Source organism: Erinaceus europaeus, chromosome 13 (assembly GCF_950295315.1).
Source record: "Erinaceus europaeus chromosome 13, mEriEur2.1, whole genome shotgun sequence".
In the NCBI taxonomy this organism is placed as follows: domain Eukaryota; kingdom Metazoa; phylum Chordata; class Mammalia; order Eulipotyphla; family Erinaceidae; genus Erinaceus; species Erinaceus europaeus.
Window position 1 is genome coordinate 73,237,851 of NC_080174.1, and position 19,609 is coordinate 73,257,459.

At 48.3% G+C, this 19,609-nt stretch overlaps 1 protein-coding gene across 3 annotated transcripts in view; it reads left to right on the plus strand.

The window, feature by feature from the left end:
- Window positions 1-19,609, plus strand: part of ACOT11 (acyl-CoA thioesterase 11) — a 65,067-nt gene that overhangs the window by 25,887 nt on the left and 19,571 nt on the right. For all 3 annotated transcript variants that reach the window (XM_016185982.2, XM_060206266.1, XM_007518032.3), the window contains exon 2: window positions 18,934-19,144. In XM_016185982.2, the coding sequence (XP_016041468.1) occupies window positions 18,934-19,144 (211 nt within the window). The remainder of the gene's footprint in view (window positions 1-18,933; window positions 19,145-19,609) is intronic.

Sequence of the window (19,609 nt, forward strand, 5' to 3'; positions counted from 1 at the left end):
ATAGGACAGAGAGAAATTGAGAGAGATGGGGGAGTTAGGGAGAGAGAGAGAAAGAGAGAGAGACCTGTACTTATTTCTTTGCTCATGAAGTGTCCTCTTGCAGATGGAGAACTGGGGCTTGGACCCAGATCCTTGCATGGGTCTTTGCGCTTCATACTATGTGTGCTTAGCCGGATGTGCCACGGCTGCTGCCCCCCATATTCTTTCCTAGTATAGTTTTCCTCAGAAAAACCATTTCATTCAACTGTAGATCATATAAAAGTTGAGTACATAACACTCAGAGAAGATCTTGTCTATTTTAAGACTTCCTGGGAGTTGGGCGGTAGCACAGCGGATTAAGCACACAAGCCCAAGGATCAGCGGAAGGATCCTGGTTGGAGCCCCACCTCCCCACCTGCAGGGGGTCCCTTCACAGGCATTGAAGCAGGTCTGCAGGTGTCTATCTTTCTCTCCCTCTCTGTCTCCCCCCCAATTTCTCTCTATACAGTAACAATAACAATAATAATAACAACAAGGGTAGCAAAAAATGGCCTCCAGGAGCAGTGGATTCCTAGTGCAGACTCTGAGCCCCAGAGATAACCCTGGAGGCAAAAAAAAAAAAAAGACTTCCTAGCACCTAGTTTTAGTAGAGGCTGATGTTGAGCTGGGGAAGTGGCTTCATGATAGAGACCTGCTTTCATGCATAAGATTCTGGGTTTGGTTCCTGACACTATAGATGCCAGAGTGGGGCAGTGGTCTAGTCTCTCACAAAATAAATAAATGTCTTTTTTTTCATAAAAATTTAATGAGAGACATAGAAAAAGGCAGAGATAGACCAGAATACTGCTTAGCTCTGGCTTACAACAGTACCAGAGATTGAACCTGGGACCTTTGGGCTCTCAAGCATGCATGTCTGGTGCACTGCCTGCTGCAATATCTCCCCATCCCGTGGTAAAAAAATAAAAAGACTATATTGTAAACCATTATTCAATAAAGCTCTAAAGTTAAAAAAAAAAAATCCAGGCATTGAACATGTGTGAAAGAACCCAGTATCTCCCCATCCCTACACACACACACACACACACACACACATATTTTAACATGTTAGAAATCTTATTTATTTATTTTATAAAGACAGAGAAATAGAGAGGTGAGGGAAAGAGAGAAGGAGTGAGAAAGAAAGGTAGAGACATCTATCTGCAGCACTGCTTCACTGCTTATGAAGCTTCCCCCGTAGGTGGGGAAAGGGAGCTTGAACCTGGGTCCTTGCCCATTGTAAAATGTTTGCTCTATTAAGTACACTACCACTGCCCTCCCAAGTAAATCTTTGAAGAAGGAGGAGGAGGAGGAAGAGGAGAATGGCTCTCATATTATAAAAGAGAGAGTGATGCTGACCCCTAGCCAGGCCTGGCCTCTCTCTAGCCCCATCCAGGCCCACCTGCCTTGGTCTCACTCTGATCAGGCTGCTTTCTGTCGTTTGCTTCCTCAGGTTTGCAGCCAGAGGTCTGCCACTCCGAACACACTCCCCCACCCCACAGTGCTGGTCCCTCACACCGCCTACCTCCCCTCAGCTGCACACTCTCCTTCCTGCCACTGACCATTCCTGCCCTAAACACACCCCCACCCTCACTGCAAACAGAGGCCATCAGCAGCACTGGTAGCCTGGCTACTTGCAGTCAGAGTTGTCACTATGAGCTTCTGCACAGAAGAAACCAGGAGGCTTTTTCCCTACTTGTATAAACAGCAATTAAGCTCAAGCCACCCAGCACGCATGTAATTGAAAGCAAAGTCCACTGCAGCAGCAAAAAAGTGAAATGCTGCTTGATGCCACGGATCTTGCCTGTTTTGTTCTGCTTTTATATTGTTTCTGATTTTTAAAATTTACTCATATATATATATATTTTTCCTTTTTGTTGCTCTTGTTTTTTTTACTGTTATTGTAGTTATTATTGTTGTTGTTGTTGATGATGTTGTTGTTGTTAGATAGGACAGAGAGAAATGGAGATAGGAGGGGAAAACAGAGAGGGGGAGAGAAAGAGAGACACCTGCAGACCTGCTTTACCGCTTATGAAGCGATTCCCCTGCAGGTGGGGAGCCGGGAGCTCAAATCAGGATCCTTATACGGGTCCTTACGCTTTGTACCATGTGCGTTTAACCTGCTATGCTACTGCCTGACTCCCTGTTCCTGATTTTTAAAAAAGATTTCTTTATTAGGGCTGGGAAGATAGCAAAAACACTTTCATGCCTGAGTGAGCTCCAAAGGTCCCAGGTTCAGTCTCCAGCACCACCATAAGCCAGAGCTGAGCAGAGCTCTGGTCTCTCTTGTATTAAAATCAATATATAAGGGGGCCAGAAGGTAGCACAGTGGGTTAACGGCACATGGCACAAAACACAAGGACCCATGCAAGGATCCCGGTTCGAGCCCACAGCTCCTCACCTGCAGGGGTTCGCTTCACAATTGGTGAAGCAGGTCTGAAGTTGTCTTATCTTTCTCTCCCTCTCTCTGTCTTCCCCTCCTCTCTCCATTTCTCTTGTCCTATCCAATAACAATAACAGCAATAATAACAACAACAATAAACAAGGGCAACAAAAGGGAAAAAATAGCTTCCAGGAGCAGTGGATTCATAGTGTAGGCACCGAGCCTTAGCAATAACCCTGGAGGAAAAAAAAAGCACTACATAAAATATATTTAAAAGATTTGATTGATTGATCACTAGGGCTTCACTATTCTGGGTTGATGTTTTCATGGAGGTGGTGGTGGGGGAAGGCAGACAACACAGCTCTCAAGTTTTCTCTGATGCAGAGGGGCTGTGCTGGGCTAGAGTTGGGGTGCCTCTTCCGGGCGCGTACTCTCTGGGTTGGAGAGAACTGACCAGAGCCAGCCTGGGCTGCTACTCACTCAGCAATGTGAGGGAGATGACTCAGGAACTGACTCGTGGTGGTGAGACAATTAATTCTTTATTGATCAGAGAGCCCAGGCTTTTAAAGGGCAGACCCGGAAGTGGCAAGTTGGAAATGGAAATGGCTAGGAAAGGGGTGGAACTTGCTAGGAAAGGCAAAAAGGGACTGGAAAGGTAGGAACTTCCTTAGCAACTGTTGTGAGGGTTTTAACTGGATGCAGGGAGGGTCTTGAGGGTAGAAAGATTATAGATCAAATGAATGGAATGGGTGGGGATCTTTCAGGCAAAACAATGATTATGTAGATAGGCCATAGTATCAGGAATGCAGGGTGGGGCAGGGGGCGCTGGCTTAATGTTTTAAGGAATGCCAGGCTCCTGGAGGCAGAAAAATGCAGGGTGCTTTGTGAGACTCCTCACAATTTCCCAACATCTCCCCCTTTCTTTTTATCTAATGACCATAGTATCAGGAATGCAGGGTGCTTTGTGAGGCAGGGAGTCTGATAAGACAGGGAAAACCTTTGAGGTTACTACTGTCCCTCCTTGCTCAACCTCTTGGTAGAGAGAGAGACTGACAGGATAGACGTACTCCTCAGGTCAAACCCTGCCAGGCTCTACCACATCCTCACAATTTCCCGACAGGGCGGGGCCTTCCACATGACAAGGTAGGTCAAGTATTCAGGTGAGCTACATTGCTGGCCCTGGTTTGATGTATGCATGCATGTCAGACCTTCCATATAGTCATCTACAGACAGGCTTGTCTGCATTTGAGTCCTTAGAGCCAGCACTGAACAGAGCAGATGGTGGCACTTATGTGCCTCTGAGGATGTTTAATCAATACTGACACTTGTTCCTGCCCTGGGAGTTTTCCTCTTGTGTAGAGAACAAGGCACTGGTCAACCTGAATTGACTTCCAATGCTTACTGCCTGTCATCCCCTTTGCCAGGGACACCTCTGCAGTGGCTGGGCTGTGTGGACATGGGAGGAGGTCTCCATGGATCGCCCCAGACTTCTTCCCTGCCGATAGCTTAATTCCCTGCTGCAGCGCTGCCCTGGTGGGCGACAGATTGTATTGCAACAGGCACTGCCAAGAGGGGCAGTGAGTGTGCTTAATCCACTGCGCTACCTCCGACTCCCCAGGGACAGTGAGTGTGAATGTTACAGAGGGGGGCTGCTGTGGCTTTTCTCAGAGCTCCCCTGGCCCCTCAAAATGGGATCTCATTCTTTTTTTAAAAATATTTATTTATGTACTCCAGGAGGTGGCGCAGTGATAAGGCTTTGGACTCACAAGCATGAGGTCCTGAGTTCGATCCCTGGCAGCACATGTGCTAGAGTGCTGTCTGGTTCTTCCTCTCTCCTCCTATCTTTCTCATTAATAAATAAATAAAATATTAAGAAAAGAAAATATATACATATATTTATTTATTATTGGATAGAGACACCAAGATATTGGGGGAGACAGAGAATGAAAGAGACAGAGAGACACCTTCAGCCTTGCTTCACCACTCGTGAAACTTTCCCCCTGCAGGTGGGGACCAGGGGCTTGAACCTGGGTCCTTGTGCACTATAATGTGAGTGCTTAATCAGTTATGCCACCACCTGGCCCCCATATTTTGTTTATTAGATAGAACAGAGAGAAATTGAGAGAGGATAGGGAGAGAAAGACAGACACCTACAGAACTGCTTCACTGCTCATGAAGCGGACTCCCTGCATGTGGGGAGCAGGGGCTCAAACTCGGGTCCTTGCGCTTAGTAATATGTTTGTTTAACCAGTGCACCACCATCACCTGGCCCTATGGGATCTCATTCTCAAACTTGATGAACTCAGCAAAGGCTACCTGTGGCAGGTGTCCCCAACTCTTTGTGGTTAGAACAATGGCTCATGTTATTCAATAGCGCCTCAAGCTTTTAACATAAAAGGACTGAGACTTCAGATGCTTTATATGGCTCTGACTTCTCTCTTAAAAAATTATTGATTAATAAGAAAGAAAGAGAAGCAGAGATCACTCTGGAACATCCAATATCAGGGATCAAACTTAGGGCCTCATGCTTGTGAGTTCAGTGCTTTATCCACTGCACCACCCCCCAGCTCACATATGGACCTGATCTTGTTTGAAGCACCTTGTACATATTATATCACTGAATCCTCACTATGATACTATTCTACCCATTTTACAGATGTGGAAAGTGAGGTTCAAAGTTACTGCAGGTTAATAAGGGAGACAGATGCAGGATCAGGATTCCAGGACAACCTTTGTCCCTCTTGCTGGTCCCTGGACCTTCCTTCCCCTCCTCCTTTCCTCCCTCTCCTTTCATTTCTTCTTCTTTTCTTCTTCTTCTCCTTCTTTTTCTTCATCTTATAATATTTTATTTGAGAGAGAGAGAGAACAGAGTACTTTTCAGTTCTAGACTAGGGATTGAACCTGAGACTTCAGAGCCTCAAGCATGAGAGTCTTTTTGCATAACCATTATGCTGTGTCCCCAGCCTTCTCTCATTACTTCTTTTCTTCTTTCTTTCTTTCTTTCTTTCTTTCTTTCTTTCTTTCTTTCTTTCTTCCTTTCTTTCTTTCTTCCTCTCTCTGTTTCTTTTTTTGCCTCTAGGGTTATCACTGGGGCTCTGTGCCTGCACTACGAATCCACTGCCCCTGGCAGCCATTTCCCCCATTTTTTTATTGGGTAGAACAGAGATAAATTGAGAGAGCAGGGGGAAATAGAAAGGGAGAGAGAAAGATAGACACATACAGACCAGTTTCACCACTTAAGAAAAGACTCCTCTGTAGGTGGGGAGCCAGGGGCTCAAACCTGGATCCTTGCTCAGTCCTTGTGCTTCGCACTATGTCCGTTTAACCTGGTGCGCTACTGCCCAGACCTTTCTCATTACTTATTCAACAAATCCTCTTTTTTTAAAAAAAAAAATGCCACCAGAATTATCACTGGGGCTTGGAGCCTGCTATACAAAATCCACTCCTCTTGGTGGCCATTTTTCTCTCTTTTTTTTTTTCTTTCTAGTTTTTTGATAAGACAGAGAGAAATTGAGAGGGGGGGAAGATAGAGGAGAGAGACAGAGATACCTGCAAACCTGCTTCACCACCCATGAAGCATCCCCCCTACAGTTGGGGAGCTAGGGCTCAAACCTAGGTCCTCGTGCATGGTAATGTGTGTGCTCAACTGGGTGGACCATTGCCTGGCTTCATTTAACAAATCTTTTTGTGGGTTCAAATTCCCCTGAGTTAGCATATTGGGAGAGGAGGTGGGACCAGACAGATCTTTACAGTCAGAGTGGAGACAGGACCAGCACTGAGGGAAGCAGCTGCAGCAGGGTGAGTACCCAGGAAGACTGGTTGGGACACTCAGGGCAGGCTCTGGCTGGGCTTCTGACTCAGAGACCAGATACCCTGAGACCTCAGGAAAAAAGCCCCTGTAGCGTTGGTTTGCCTTACTCTGTCTCATCCAGTCTGCTTCTGCTAGGTACAGGGACATGTTCTGTGGGTAAAACCCTGCCATTTACTTTTTACACTCTGCTAGGCTCAGTAACAGTTTCTTGAACACTTTTTTTTTGTGGGGGTGGGGGAATCTGTCAGAAAACCAGAAGTCTCCAGACCTGGGCGGGCAGAGCTGGGAACTATTGGGACATCAGGGGTATTGTTGAGTCTGTATATTGAGCAGGGAGGTGCCTGCCGGCTGGCCTGCAGGGGTGAGAGAGGGGCCCCCTTGCTAAAGATTGGCCTGCAGGGGCTGGAGAAGCAGCTGGGGCCTCCAAGGGGAGCACCGGGCTGCCAGCTTCCTGGGGCAGGAAGTCCTGGCTGCAACCAGGATCCGCAGGGCTGAGAGCTGCTCAAGCCTGAGGAATGTGTGTGGCCTGGGGTGGGAGGCCCCTCCCTGCCCTGCTTCCCTCTCTCTCTCTCTGCTAAGTGGCTGTGTGTCTCTCCTGCCTCTAGCTCTGTTCCCTCTTGGTCTCAATTCTTTGACCTCATGATTTTTATTTTTCTTTTTTGCATGTTTTAGTTTTATTTGTTTTTGCCACAGAGGGTTATATCTGGGGCTTGGTGTCTGCACAACAAATGTATGGCCATTTTCTTTCTTAAAAAAATTAAAAAAAAATTAATAGTAAAGACAGAAATGCGGAAAGAAGGGGAGAGAAAGAGGGACACCTGCACTATGGTCTACTGCTTCCCCCATTGCAGCTGGGGACTGGGGACTGGAGCCTAGGTCCTTACACATGATATCTTGTGTGTTTACAAGTTTCACCACCGCCTGAACTCTATTTAATTTCCAATTTTATTTAATTTTTATTTAATCTAATTTTTTGCCTCCAGGGTTATCACTGGGGCTCTGTGCCTGCACTATGAATCTGCTGCTCTTGGGGGCCATTTTTCCTTTTGTTGCCCTTGTTGTTATTATTGTTATTATTGTCATTGCTGTTGTTGTTGGACAGGACAGAGAGAAATGGAGAGAGAAGGGGAAGACAGAGAGGGGGAGAGAAAGACACCTGCAAACCTGCTTCACCGCTTGTGAAGCGACCTCCCTGCAGGTGGGGAGCCAGGGCCTTATACCTGGATCCTTGAGCTGGTCCTTGCGCTTCATGCCATATGCCCTTAGCCTGTAGTGCTACCGTCTGGCCCACTTTATTTTATTTTAAAGATTTATTTATTGGGCTGGGAGACAGCATAATGGTTCATGCCCGAGGCTCTGAGGTCCCGGGTTCGATCCCTAGCTCCATCATAAGCCAGAGCCAAGCAGTGTTCTGGTCTTTCTCTCTGTGTTTTTCTTTTCTTCCTTCCTTCCTTCCTTCCTTCCTTCCTTCCTTCCTTCCTTCCTTCCTTTCTTCCTTCCTTTCTTTCTTTCTTTCTCTCTCTCCCTTCCTTCCTTCCTTCTTTCTTTCCTTCCTTCCTTCCTTCCTTTCTTTCTTCCTTTCTTTCTTCTTTCTTTCTTTCTTTCTTTCTTCCTTTCTTTCTTCTTTCTTTCTTTCTTTCTTTCTTTCTTTCTTTCTATCTTCCTCTCTCTCCCTTTCTTTCTTTCTTTCTTTCTTTCTTTCTTTCTCTCTCTCCCTTCCTTCCTTACTTCCTTCCTTTCTTTCTTATATTTATTCCCTTTTGTTGCCCTTGTTTTATTGTTGTAGTTATTATTGTTGTTGTTGTTGGATAGGACAGAGAGAAATGGAGAGAGGAGAGGAAGACAGAGAGGGGGAGAGAAAGACACCTGCAGACCTGCTTCACCACCTGTGAAGCAATTCCCCTGCAGGTGGGGAGCTGGGGGAGTGGACCAGGATCCTTATGCCGGTCCTTTGTGCTTTGCGCCACCTGCGCTTAACCGGCTGTGCCACTGCCTGACTCCCATCTCTGTGTCTTTCTATATTTCTCTCATTAAAATAAATAATATTTTTAAAAAGATTTATTTATTTGTTAACATGGAAGAGAGAAAACCAGAGAATCACCCTGGCACATGTGATCCACAACTCAGGACCTCATGCTTAAAGACCACCACTCTAGCCACTTTGCCATCTCCTGGGCAACTGGGTGCTTTTATTTTTATTTTTTTTTGACTGGAACACTGTTCAATTCTGGACTGTGGTGGTGCTGGGGATTGAATTTAGGACTTCTGGTGCCTCAGGCATGAGCGTCTGCTGTATAAACCACTATGTTCTATTTCCCTGGTTCTCATGATTTGTCTTTATTATGTTTTAATTTATTTTATTAATGATTTAATAATGCTTGACAAGATTGTGGGATAAGAAGGGTACAGTTCCATACAATTCCCACCACTGGAGTTTCATATCCCATCCCCTCTACTGGAAGTTTCCCTATTCTTTATCCCTCTGGCAGTATGGACCAAAGATCTTTACAGAGGTCAGAGGTCTGGCTTCTGTAATTGCTTCTCTGCTGGACATGGGCACTGGCAGGTCGATCCATACCCCCAGGCTGTTTCTATCTTTCCCTAGTGGGGCAGGGCTCTGGGGAGGTGGGGTTCCAGGATATATTGGTGAGGTCATCTGCCCAGGGAAGTCAGGTTGGTGTCATGACAAGCATCTGCAATTTGGTGGCTAAAACTTTATTATTTGTTTTCTCAAAAGATCTACCTATGGAATAAAGGGACGGCTCACTGGATAAGACAGATGCTTTACTAGGCCTGTGTCTCAGGTTTGAGTCCTGAGATAGGAGGTTTTTGCTCTCATTCTCTCTCTTTTAAAAAAATTTTTAATTTGGGAGTCAGGCGGTAGTGCAGCGGGTTAAATGCAGGTGGAGCAAAGTGCAAGGACCAGTGTAAGGATCCCAGTTTGAGCCCCCAGCTCCCTACCTGCAGGGGGGTCGCTTCACATGCAGTGAAGCAAGTCTGCAGGTGTCTGTCTTTCTCTTTCCCTCTCTGTCTTCCCCTCCTCTCTCCATTTCTCTCTGTCCTATCCAACAATGATGACATCAATGGCAATGGCAATGATAACTACAACAACAATGAAAAACAAGGGCAACAAAAGGGAAAATAAATTAAATATAAAAATTTAAAAAATTAATTTATTTATTACTGGATAGAGACAGAGAGAAACTGAGAGGGGATGGGGAAGTAGAGAGGGAAAGAGACAGAGGAACATCTGCGGCCCTGCTCCATCTCTCGTGAAGCTTTCCCCTTGCAAGTGGGGACCAGGGGCTTGAACCTGGGTCCTTGCACACTGTCATGTGTGCGCTTAACCAGATGTACCACTGCCTAGCCCCTCTCTGTTTCTTTATCTGAATGAAAAAGTAGATCAGGTGGTCTGCTCTCAGCCTTAGTTTGTCCCTCAGTAAAATGGGTAGAACAACCATTCTTCTTCACATGGGAGGCAACAGAAATACTAAAGTCATACTGTGAAATCTCCTAGCGCAGACTTTGATATATAGCATGTGTTTTTTATTAAGTCTTTTTTTTTTTTTTTCTTCTTTCTTCCCTTTCCCTCAGAGCACTGCTCAGCTCTGGCTTCTGGCAGTGTGGGGGATTGAACCCGGGACCTCAGAATTTCAGGCATGGGATCTGCTTGCATAACCATTATGTTATCTCCCTTGCCCTTGTTCATTAAGTTTTAACCAGAGAAAGGGCAGAGAGGACATACTGTTGGTTCAACTTCTGATGGTTTCCGTTGTACAGTTTTGAGGAGTGCTGGCACACGCCTTGTAGGCAGAAGTAAACAGAGTGTTTGTTTCAGGATCCCTGGCTCTCTTCTTGAATGAAGAGATGTAAGCTGATGATCCGTGATGACCCAGAAGGTCATGGGACATCCACTGGTGTCCTCCCAGCCCACTGGCTAGCTTCATGCACATGCGCATCTTCATTTTAACCTATGTTTGGTAGCCACTGTTACCCTTTTTGCTTTGCCTGCTGGGAATCTCAAGACAAAACACGGTTCCCTAGAGCAGCCCCTTTCTGCATCCAGCCTTCCATATTTGGTTGCTTAGCTGTGTTTGCACTTGATCGGGCAAGCGGGCTGTGTGTCCTGGTGCTGGTGCCGGCTGTCTCATGGCCTTTTAGGGAAGAAGGTGGGCAGTGGGCCAGGAGAGGAGTTTAGGAAGTTGACAAACATTCCTGCCTTGCTGGGGGTGGGCTGGGAGTGGGCAGATGACCTTCAGGAGGCTGCCCTCTCAGAGGCTGAAGCCTCCCCTGTGAGGACAGGGCTTCTGTATAGATAGCTCCCTCACACCGCCCAGTGGCCTGAGTTGGACAAGGAAATCTTTCCTTGGCCCTGGCTGGCAGCTTCCACAGTAGATCAAAGCCCATGTTCCTGCTCCCCTGGACTATCTTTCCAGCCCTTCCCTACCTGGGAAAGGCAGCCTGGGTGAGTGGGCGGAACAGGGACTCAGTGGTCTGAAGCCCTGATCTCAGACTGGGGATTCTGTGGCCTCTCTGTTGGAACCCACCCAGGTTTCCAGGACACTCCACTTGCTTCTCCTTTGCCCTGGTGGTTTATCTCACTGGCACCACACTATTCCTGCTTCTGCCTCTCCTGTTCCTTACCTCCTTTCTGCTCCAAGTCTCAGCTCTACGGTCACTCCCGCCCCTGCCTGCTTACGTAGGTGTTTATTCAGCACCTGCCCTGTGCCAGGCCTGAGTCTGCCCTTGAGATGTGTGTGTGTGTGTGTGTGTGTGTGTGTGTGTGTGTGTGTGTGTGTGTGGTGGGGGGTGGAGTGGCTGCTGTAACAATGACGGCTCAGTTGGGGACAGTGCTGTGATGGAAACCAGCAAGGCTGGGGCTGGGGAGGCTTTAGCTCTCCCTAGGGCGGACATGGGGATGGGGTGGGACTTGAAAAAAGGCCAAGATAGAGGGCTCCACATGGGGTGGGGGGTGGAGCTGGGTAATGGAAGTGCTCTGGAGTGGGGGAGCAGCTGTGGGAGCAGCAGTGTGAGCTGCTGAGTGGGCCCAGGGCAGTGGGGACAACAGAGGAGTCGTTTTCTTTCTTTCTTTCTTTCTTTCTTTCTTTCTTTCTTTCTTTCTTTCTTTCTTTCTTTCTTCCTTTCTTCCTTTCTTCCTTTCTCCCTTCCTTCCTTCCTTCCTTCCTCCCTCCCTTCTTTCTTTCTTTCCACCCTTCCATCCTCCCTCCCTTCTTTCTTTCTTTCCACCCTTCTATCCTTCTTTTCTCCCTTTCGTCTCCTCCTCCTCTTCTACTTCCTCTTTTTTCTTCTCCCTCCCACTCTTCTTTCTCCTCCTCCCATTATTTTCTTTTATTTTCCCCAGAGCACTGCTCAGCTCTGGCTTATGATAGGGGATTGAACCTGGGACTTTGGAACCTCGGGCATGAGACTCATTTGCAAACCCTTTTGCTAGCTCCCCAGGCCCAGCAGAGGAGTCTTGAGCAGGGGAGGCACCTAGTCAGTTAGGTCATCAGTTAGAGCCTGAGGGTCTGGGATGAAGTCCCAGCACTGGCCAGACAGCTTACTTGGGAAGGTATCTGCTTTGCCAGGTGTGTGGCCCAGATCCAGGTCCTCACAGCACTGGGGGAAGCTTTGGGGCTGTGGTGTCTCTCTCTGTCTCTGTCTTTTTATCTGGAAAAGCTAGCCTGGAGTGGTGTCACTCTGGGGAGCCTGGGAGATATAAAAAGAAGAAAAGCAATCAAGCCCCATCGTGGGAAGAGTTGCGACTGGACTGGGCCTGGCTTGGCCCTGTGTGGTGGGATGCGGAAAGGTGTGGTTGTCAGGCTGGTGGAATATCTGCTGTTTGGGAACATGGCTCTGGTGTGTGTGGGCCAGGAGGTGGTGGGGAGATGGTCCAGGGAGCAAGCAGCGTGGCTCTGTGGGGTAGACTGGAAGAGTCTGGGCCCTGGAAGCTGGATGGACGTGGAGCCTGCCAGTGTGGGCCTGCTCCCTGGGGACTCACCCAGGCTCCCAGCCATGGGACCCTGACCCAGTCTCCCCCTCTGTGTGCCTGAGTTTCCCTTGCTGTGAAGGGACTGGGCACAGTGGCCTTCTCTGGTCTGACCTGGCAGATTTGTGACGTGATCTGGGCCCAGGACGAGAGCCACACAGCCCATGGTGTAGCCAGCTGAGGCCCTGTCTGGGATTATCAGGCCTGGTCAGGGCCCCATGGCTGGCATGACAGCTGTCTGAGAGGGCACATCTCTCACTCTTGGGTGTCCTCCCAACTTGAGAGCTTGTTCTGTCCTCCCTGTCAGCTGTCTGGGCTCAGCTGGCTTGACTACCCTGACCCTGACTCTTTCTGCTTATTCCATGCCAGGCCCTGGGAGGAGTGGCCCAGCCCTGGGTCTGCATTGGCCAAAGCCTGCCTGAGCCTCTCACGCCCCTGCCTCTCGGGCTGGCTGCCTGCCCGCCTTGGCTTGAGAGGAGGCCTGGCCTGGTCTTCCTCTCCTCCCCTCCACCCCTCCACTCCCTAGTTTTCCCCAGGAGACAGATTGCCCTGTAGCCAAGGAAGGAGCTGAACCCTTGGAAGCTGTGCCTTCTGCCATGCCCCAAGCCAGACGCCCTACACGGCTTTCTGATGGAGTTGGAGTTGGGGTGGGGGTGGGGGTGGGGGGACAGCCACAGCAGCAGCATGGCTCCTCAGCTTGCCTGGGGCAGTATAGAAAGTGTGGGGGGGTGGCTCAGCCCTACTCTGAGAAGCCCTGGAGGCAGACTTGAACTCCAAACCCTGGGAACAGTGCTGGGAGCACTTAAGGACTGGCCATCTCCTCTCACATCACCCTCCCTCTCCCCACTAGAGTCACAGAGGAACCTCAGAAGCTCCGGACCACAAGGCAGCTGAGCTCATAGGTTGGGATTTGAACTCAAGTCTGGGGCCTGGTGAAATGGCTCCCTTGGGTAGTCCTCTGCTTGGCTTTGCCATGTGTGACCCAGGTTTGAGCCTTTGAAGGAAGCCTCAGTGCTGTATTGCCTCTCTTTTACTCTCTCTGCCCCTCTATATTTCTGGCCCTATCTTTAATAAACAAACAAACAAACAAACAAACAAACTCAAGTCTGACTACCCCTCCACAGAGCTCGAATGAGGCATGTGTTCCAGCCCCTAGACGTGAGCAGGAGCCTCTCAAAGGGTCTGGCTCCATGTAGCTTTGTGGTCTCAGTGTTTGGTCCAAGACTCTGTTTGACAGAAGTGGGGGGATGGTTATCCGTGTGTATGAATGAGGCAGCAAAGATCCTGCCTCCGGCCATGTTGAGTCTCCTGAGAACAGGAAGTAGGACGTTGGTAGCAGTGGGGACTGACTGATCAGGTGGGAAGCAGTCTTCTGATTACCAGCCCTGAGTGGCCCTGGCCTCACCTTCCTCAGCTGTGAAATGGGCTGAACAGCACTCCCCTCTGTCTTCCCCAAAAGTACTCTGTGTGCCTGCCTGCCACTGGCCAGGCACCCACAGGCTGACCAGCTCTTTGCATCATGGCCCTTACATTTCCCCAGCATTCTGGGGGAGCCTCTTTCTGGAATGTCCTGCTTAGAACTCCTGAGTGTGGGAGAGGTTTGGGCAGAGTATGGGGGATCCAGCTGGCTAGTGGTGCACCCAGTTAAGTGTACATAGTACTAATCACAAGGATCAGGGTTTGAGCCCCCATCTCCCCATCTGCAGGGGGACACTTCACGAGTGGTGAAGCAGGTCTGCATATGTCTATCTGTCTCTCTCCCGCTCTGCCTCCCCTCCTCTCTCAATTTGTCTCTGTCCTAGCCAGTAAAATGGAAAAATGCCTTCCAGAAGCAGTGTATTCATAGTGCCAGTGCCAAGCCCTGGCAATAACCTTGGAAAAAATTTATTTAGTCTTAGATAGAGACAGAGAGAAATTGAGAGGGGAGGAGGAGGTAGAGAGGGAGAGAGACCCCTGCAGACCTGCTTCTGCAGGTGGGGGGACCAGGGGCTTGAATCTGGTCCTTGCACATCATAATGTGAGCGCTTGACCAAGTGTGCCCTGCCTGGCCCACATTGATTTTTCTAAGCAGAGGGTAAGAAGGGCTGGTGAAACAGCTCCCTTGGTTAGTGCACTGCTTTTCCGTGTGTGCCACCAGGTTCCAGCCCTGCTCCCACTACATTGGAGGTAGCTTCCATGCTGTGGTCTCTCTCTCTCTTTCATTCTCTCCCTCCCTCAAAAAACCCCCAAAGAACAGATAGCTAGAGTGTAGGAGACAGAGAGGGAGAGATCGATAGAGGGAGAGAAAGAAGATAGATACCATAGCAGTGTTTCACTGCTTGTGCAGGTGCTCCGATGTGTAGGCCAGAGGTCCTAACCCACATCCTCATATATGGCAAAGTGTGTGCTCTGCCAGGTTGGCCGTCTTCTGGCCCCCTTGCTGTGTTTTGAATGTATTGAGAGCTACAGGAGCCTCTTGGGAGGAACTGTCCAAGGAGTACAGCTTCCAGCACAGGACAGCCTCTGATGCCTCTGCCCTCCATCTGGGACAGGGCCACTAGCAGGTGGCAGCTCTCTGTGGCTGCAGGAGACTTGCTCTATTCTCGCTCTGGGGACACCCTGTGCGCATGTTGTGTGGCGTGGCCACTGTGGGGCTTTGCATCTGCTTGGACCTTGGTTTCCTCCACAATAAAATGAGGGTGATAATTGCGTGCCTAACGCTGAGGTTCCTTGTGCTGATAAAATGAATGTTAAGAGCTTAGACGAGTATTTGACACTGAATAAGTGTGATTGAAATGTTAAGGGGCCTGGGAAGTGGTGCAGCAGATGAGCACAGGACCCACAGGCCTGAAGTCTATAGAGTTTGAGCCCCAGCACTGCATATGCCAGAGTGATGCTCTGGCGCTGACTCTGGCTCTCTCCCTTGCTTGTTAATAGATAAATAAGTCTTTTAGAAGAAGCAATGTTAGTGGTGGCTGTTGGCATTGACTGTGGGTACTGGAAACCATGTGCCTGCTCCTGTCACTTCCTTTTTGGGCCTGAGGGTATGCCAGTCCTGGTCTGATGTGGAGAGCTGAGCAGAGGGTGGGCTGGCAGCTCAGCTGGCCCTTCCCTGTCCCTCTCTTCTCCAATGGCTGCTCTGTCTTCTCTGCCCAGGACAAGTTGACTCTGGGGAAAATTCCACCCACAGCCCCTGACTTTGAGGATTTCTCTGCTGGTGCTGCAGCTGGCATCTGTGGCAGCCCTGCCCTGGCCCAGACAGTGGACCAGCGACTGGCCAGAGACTTTCTGCTAAGCAAAGCCGGACGCTAAGGCCAGCAGAGCACCCAGAGGGACTGCTCCTGCTGATGTCCTTGAGACCTTTGGGCCTGAGGAAGGGCCCTTTGGGGTGAAGCAGCTTGCCTCTTGAGACACTTGACTGGGAATGAGTTCCTGAACTTGATTGCTGAAGGGCTCCCTCCCTACACAGAGGGGGGAATCTTCAAGAATGAGGCTTGATCTCAGACACAACTTTGCTTTTATTAAGATGTGTTGTTACTACTGCACAGTGGCACACTCAGTTGAGTGCATATGTTTCAATGTTCAAGGACCTAGGTTCAAGCCCTTAGTCCCTGCCTGTGGGTTTGTTTTTTTTTCCATAATTGATGAAACAATGCCATAGGTGTCTCTCTTTTTCTCCCCTTCTCCTTTCTCTCTGTCTTATCAAATAAGTACATAAATATAAAAAATTCAATACATTTTTTTTGTTGTCATGGATTCACTGCTTTAGGCTGACTTTTTTTTTTTTTAATTTATTTTAGAGAGCTGGGGAAACAGCGTAATGGTTATGCAAAAGGCTGTCATGCCTAAGGCTCTGAGTCCCAGGTTCAGTCCCCAGCACCACCATAAGCCAGAGCTGAGCAGTGCTCTGGTCTTTCTCTCTGTGTCTCTCTCTCATTAAAATAAATAAAAATTGGGAGTCGGGCTGTAGCGCAGCGGGTTAAGCGCAGGTGGCGCAAAGCACAAGAACCGGCATAAGGATCCCCGTTCGAACCCCGGCTCCCCACCTGCAGGGGAGTCGCTTCACAGGCGGTGAAGCAGGTCTGCAGGTGTCTATCTTTCTCTCCTCCTCTCTGTCTTCCCCATCTCTCTCCATTTCTCTCTGTCCTGTCCAACAACGACAACAACAATAATAACTACAACAATAAAACAACAAGGGCAACAAAAAGGGACTAAATAAATAAAATAAATATTTAAAAAATAAATAAATAAAAATAAAAAAAAATTTTTAGATAGAAGCACAGACAGAAAGAGAGGGAAAGACCATAGTACCGAAGCTTCTTTCAGAGCAGTGGGGACCAGGCTGAAACCTGGTTTGCACACATGGCAAAGCAGGTGCATGGTCCAGGAGCTTTTTAAGGTGCAGGTGGTGCTGTGACTTCATTCATGCATGATTGCACCACTCCTGGGAAGCTTCTTTTTTTTTCTTTATTAGATAATAGGTGAAAGATAGAAGGACAGACAGAGAGAGAAATAGAAACACCATAACCCTCAGTGTTGCTCCCGATGGCGTCTTGAACCCAGGCCCTTACATGGCGAGATCTATCTTCTACTGGGTGAGCTGTCTCCCAGACCTATCTCATTATTTATTTCTTTAATCACAACTTACATATTTCACATTGCTTATTTGCTTCTTTGGTGCTGTCTTACTGCTCTGGGAAAACTTTATCTTTTTTTTAAAGTATATATTTTTATATTTATTTATTTTCTCTTTTGTTGCCCTTAATTTTTTTATTGTTGTTGTAGTTATTGTTGTTATTATTGATGTCGTCATTGTTAGATAGGACAGAGAGAAATGGAGAGAGGAGAAGAAGACAGAGAGGGGGAGAGAAAGACAGACACCTGCAGACCTGCTTCACCGCATGTGAAGCGACGCCCCTGTAGGTGGGGAGCCGGGGGCTCAAATTGGGATCTTTATGCTGGTCCTTGAGCTTTGTACCACATGCGCTTAACATGCTGCGCTAACACCTGACTCCCAACTTTATCTTATCTTATTTATTTATTTATTTTCAGAGAAAGAGAGAGAAGAGCAGTACCTCAACAGCATTCTCATCTGTGGCACTTCCCCTGCTGCTGCCCATGTTGCTCCCATGGAGTGTTAGGGTTTGAACTCCGGTCCTTGCAGATGGTGAAGTCACCCTGCTGAGTGAGCTGTCACTCAGCCCTGAGGTGGAACCTTTCGAAGCTGGCCCATGGGCTCGTGAGGTAGCTCACTTTGATAATGATCTGCTTTGCCATGTGCACGACCCAGGTTTGAGCCTGGCTCCCACTGCATGAAAAGAAGCGCCGGTGCTCATGGTCTCTTTAACTCTCTCTGTTTTTATCTAACAGTCAATAAATAAACAAACAAATAAATGTTGGCCTGTGGTCCCAGAGGTGGCTTAACTGGTAGAGCACAGGACTTTCATGCAAGAGGCCATGGGTTCTATCCATTGCACTGCCTGTGACAGAATCATGCTCTGGTCTCTCTCTCTCTCTCTCTCTCTCTCTCTCTCTATATATATATATATATATATATATATAGTGTTTTTTTGTGTGTATTTTTATACTTTTAAAAAATATTTATTTATCCCCTTTTGTTGCCCTTGTTGTTTTATTGTTGTAGTTATTATTGTTGTTGTTATTGATGTCATCGTTGCTGGCTAGGACAGAGAGAAATGGAGAGAGGAGGGGAAACAGAGAGGGGGAGAGAAAGAAAGATACCTGCAGACCTGCTTCACAGCCTGTGAAGCGACTCCCCTGCAGGTGGGGAGCCGGGGGCTCGAACCAGGATCCTTGCCGTTCCTTGTGCTTTGTGCCACATGCGCTTAATCCTCTGCACTACAGCCCGTCTTCCTTTCCTTCTATTTTATAAAGTCAATATATAAATCTTTAAAAAAAATTATTTATATTTATTTATTGGGTAGAGACAGCCAGAAATTGAGAGAGAAGGGGGAGATAGGGAGAGAGACAGAGAGATACTTGCAACACTGCTTCACCACTCACAAAGCTTTTCCCCTGCAGGTGGGGACTGCCAGCTCGAACCCTGGTCCTTGTGTATTGCAGCATGCATGCTCAACCAGGTGGTCCACTGCACAGCCCCTATGATATATAAATCTTAAGAAAAAAACAATTTTCTTAAACTGCAAGGGAACTAGTTAAATCTGTAGAGTGCAGAACTTCCTGTTTGAGTCCTGGCATAGCATGTGCCAGAGTGGTGCTCTGACTTCTCTCTCTAAATAAATAAATAAAGTATAAAAACAACAATTTAAGCAGCCTGGGAAGTGGTGCAGTGGATAGTGTTGGATCAGTAAGCATGAAGTCCTTAGTTCAATTCCTGGGATCTCATGTGCCAGAGTGATGCTCTGGTGTCCTGTCTCTCTCTCTCTCTCTCTCTGTCTCTCTCTCTCTCCCCCTACTCTCAGTTAATTAATTAACTAAAGATGTCCCACACATTGACGTGTGCAGGACTAAGTACTCTGCACGATTCCTCTCTCCTCTCTCTTCCCTGAGTCTGAGGTTGCATTCACATGGAGCTTTTGGTCAAAAAGACTCTGGATGTCAGTGTCATGCAGGGAGTCTACCAGCATCTGAGACCATGACTGGAGACAGATGACCACTCTTGGGATAGGGGTTCCAGTGGGTGGTAGCTAGAGGCTATCTCTCTGGCTTCAGGGCTGGGCACACCTAGCAGAGGCTGCCGTGAGCTGACCTTTCTGTCTCCCCCTGTCCCCCCAGAGCTTGGCCTCTGTGTTCTCTGGCCACATATCCAGGAAATCCACCTCAAAGATGGAGGCCAGTGACAGCGCCATGGCCGTGGGTAAGGGGTACCGGAACCCCACGGAGGTGCAGATGAGCCAGCTTGTGCTGCCCTGCCACACCAACCAGCGCGGGGAGCTGAGCATCGGGCAGCTGCTCAAGTGGATCGACACCACGGCCTGCCTGTCGGGTGAGGCTGCGTGACGTAGCACTCCCCCCAACCCCATGAACCTGGGGAGAGATCTCGCTTTTCAGAGATGCCACAGCCCCTTTGGGCCATGCTTGTTCCTTTGTCCAGGCCTTTATTCCTGCTGGCCCACCTGCCTGAGGTGCCTTCTCCAATCACTCAGGGCTTCCCCCCGTGCCAGATCCTCATTTGCTGAGAGCTGGTCCCGTGCCCTTAGGTCCCTTGCTCCCATGGTCACGGCCTTAACCGTGGTGGCTCAGTGTTCAGTAAGCAGAGATCTCTCTGCCTGCTTCACACAGTTTTTGGCACTGAGTGGAGCTACCAAGATCTCTTGTTGATGATTTTTGCAGTTGGGGCCTCATGCCTACACAATTCCACTGCTCCCAGTAGAGTTTTCTTCTACTTAAAAAAAAAGTATCTATTTATTTAAAAATATTTTTAAATTTACTTATTATTAGATAGAGACAG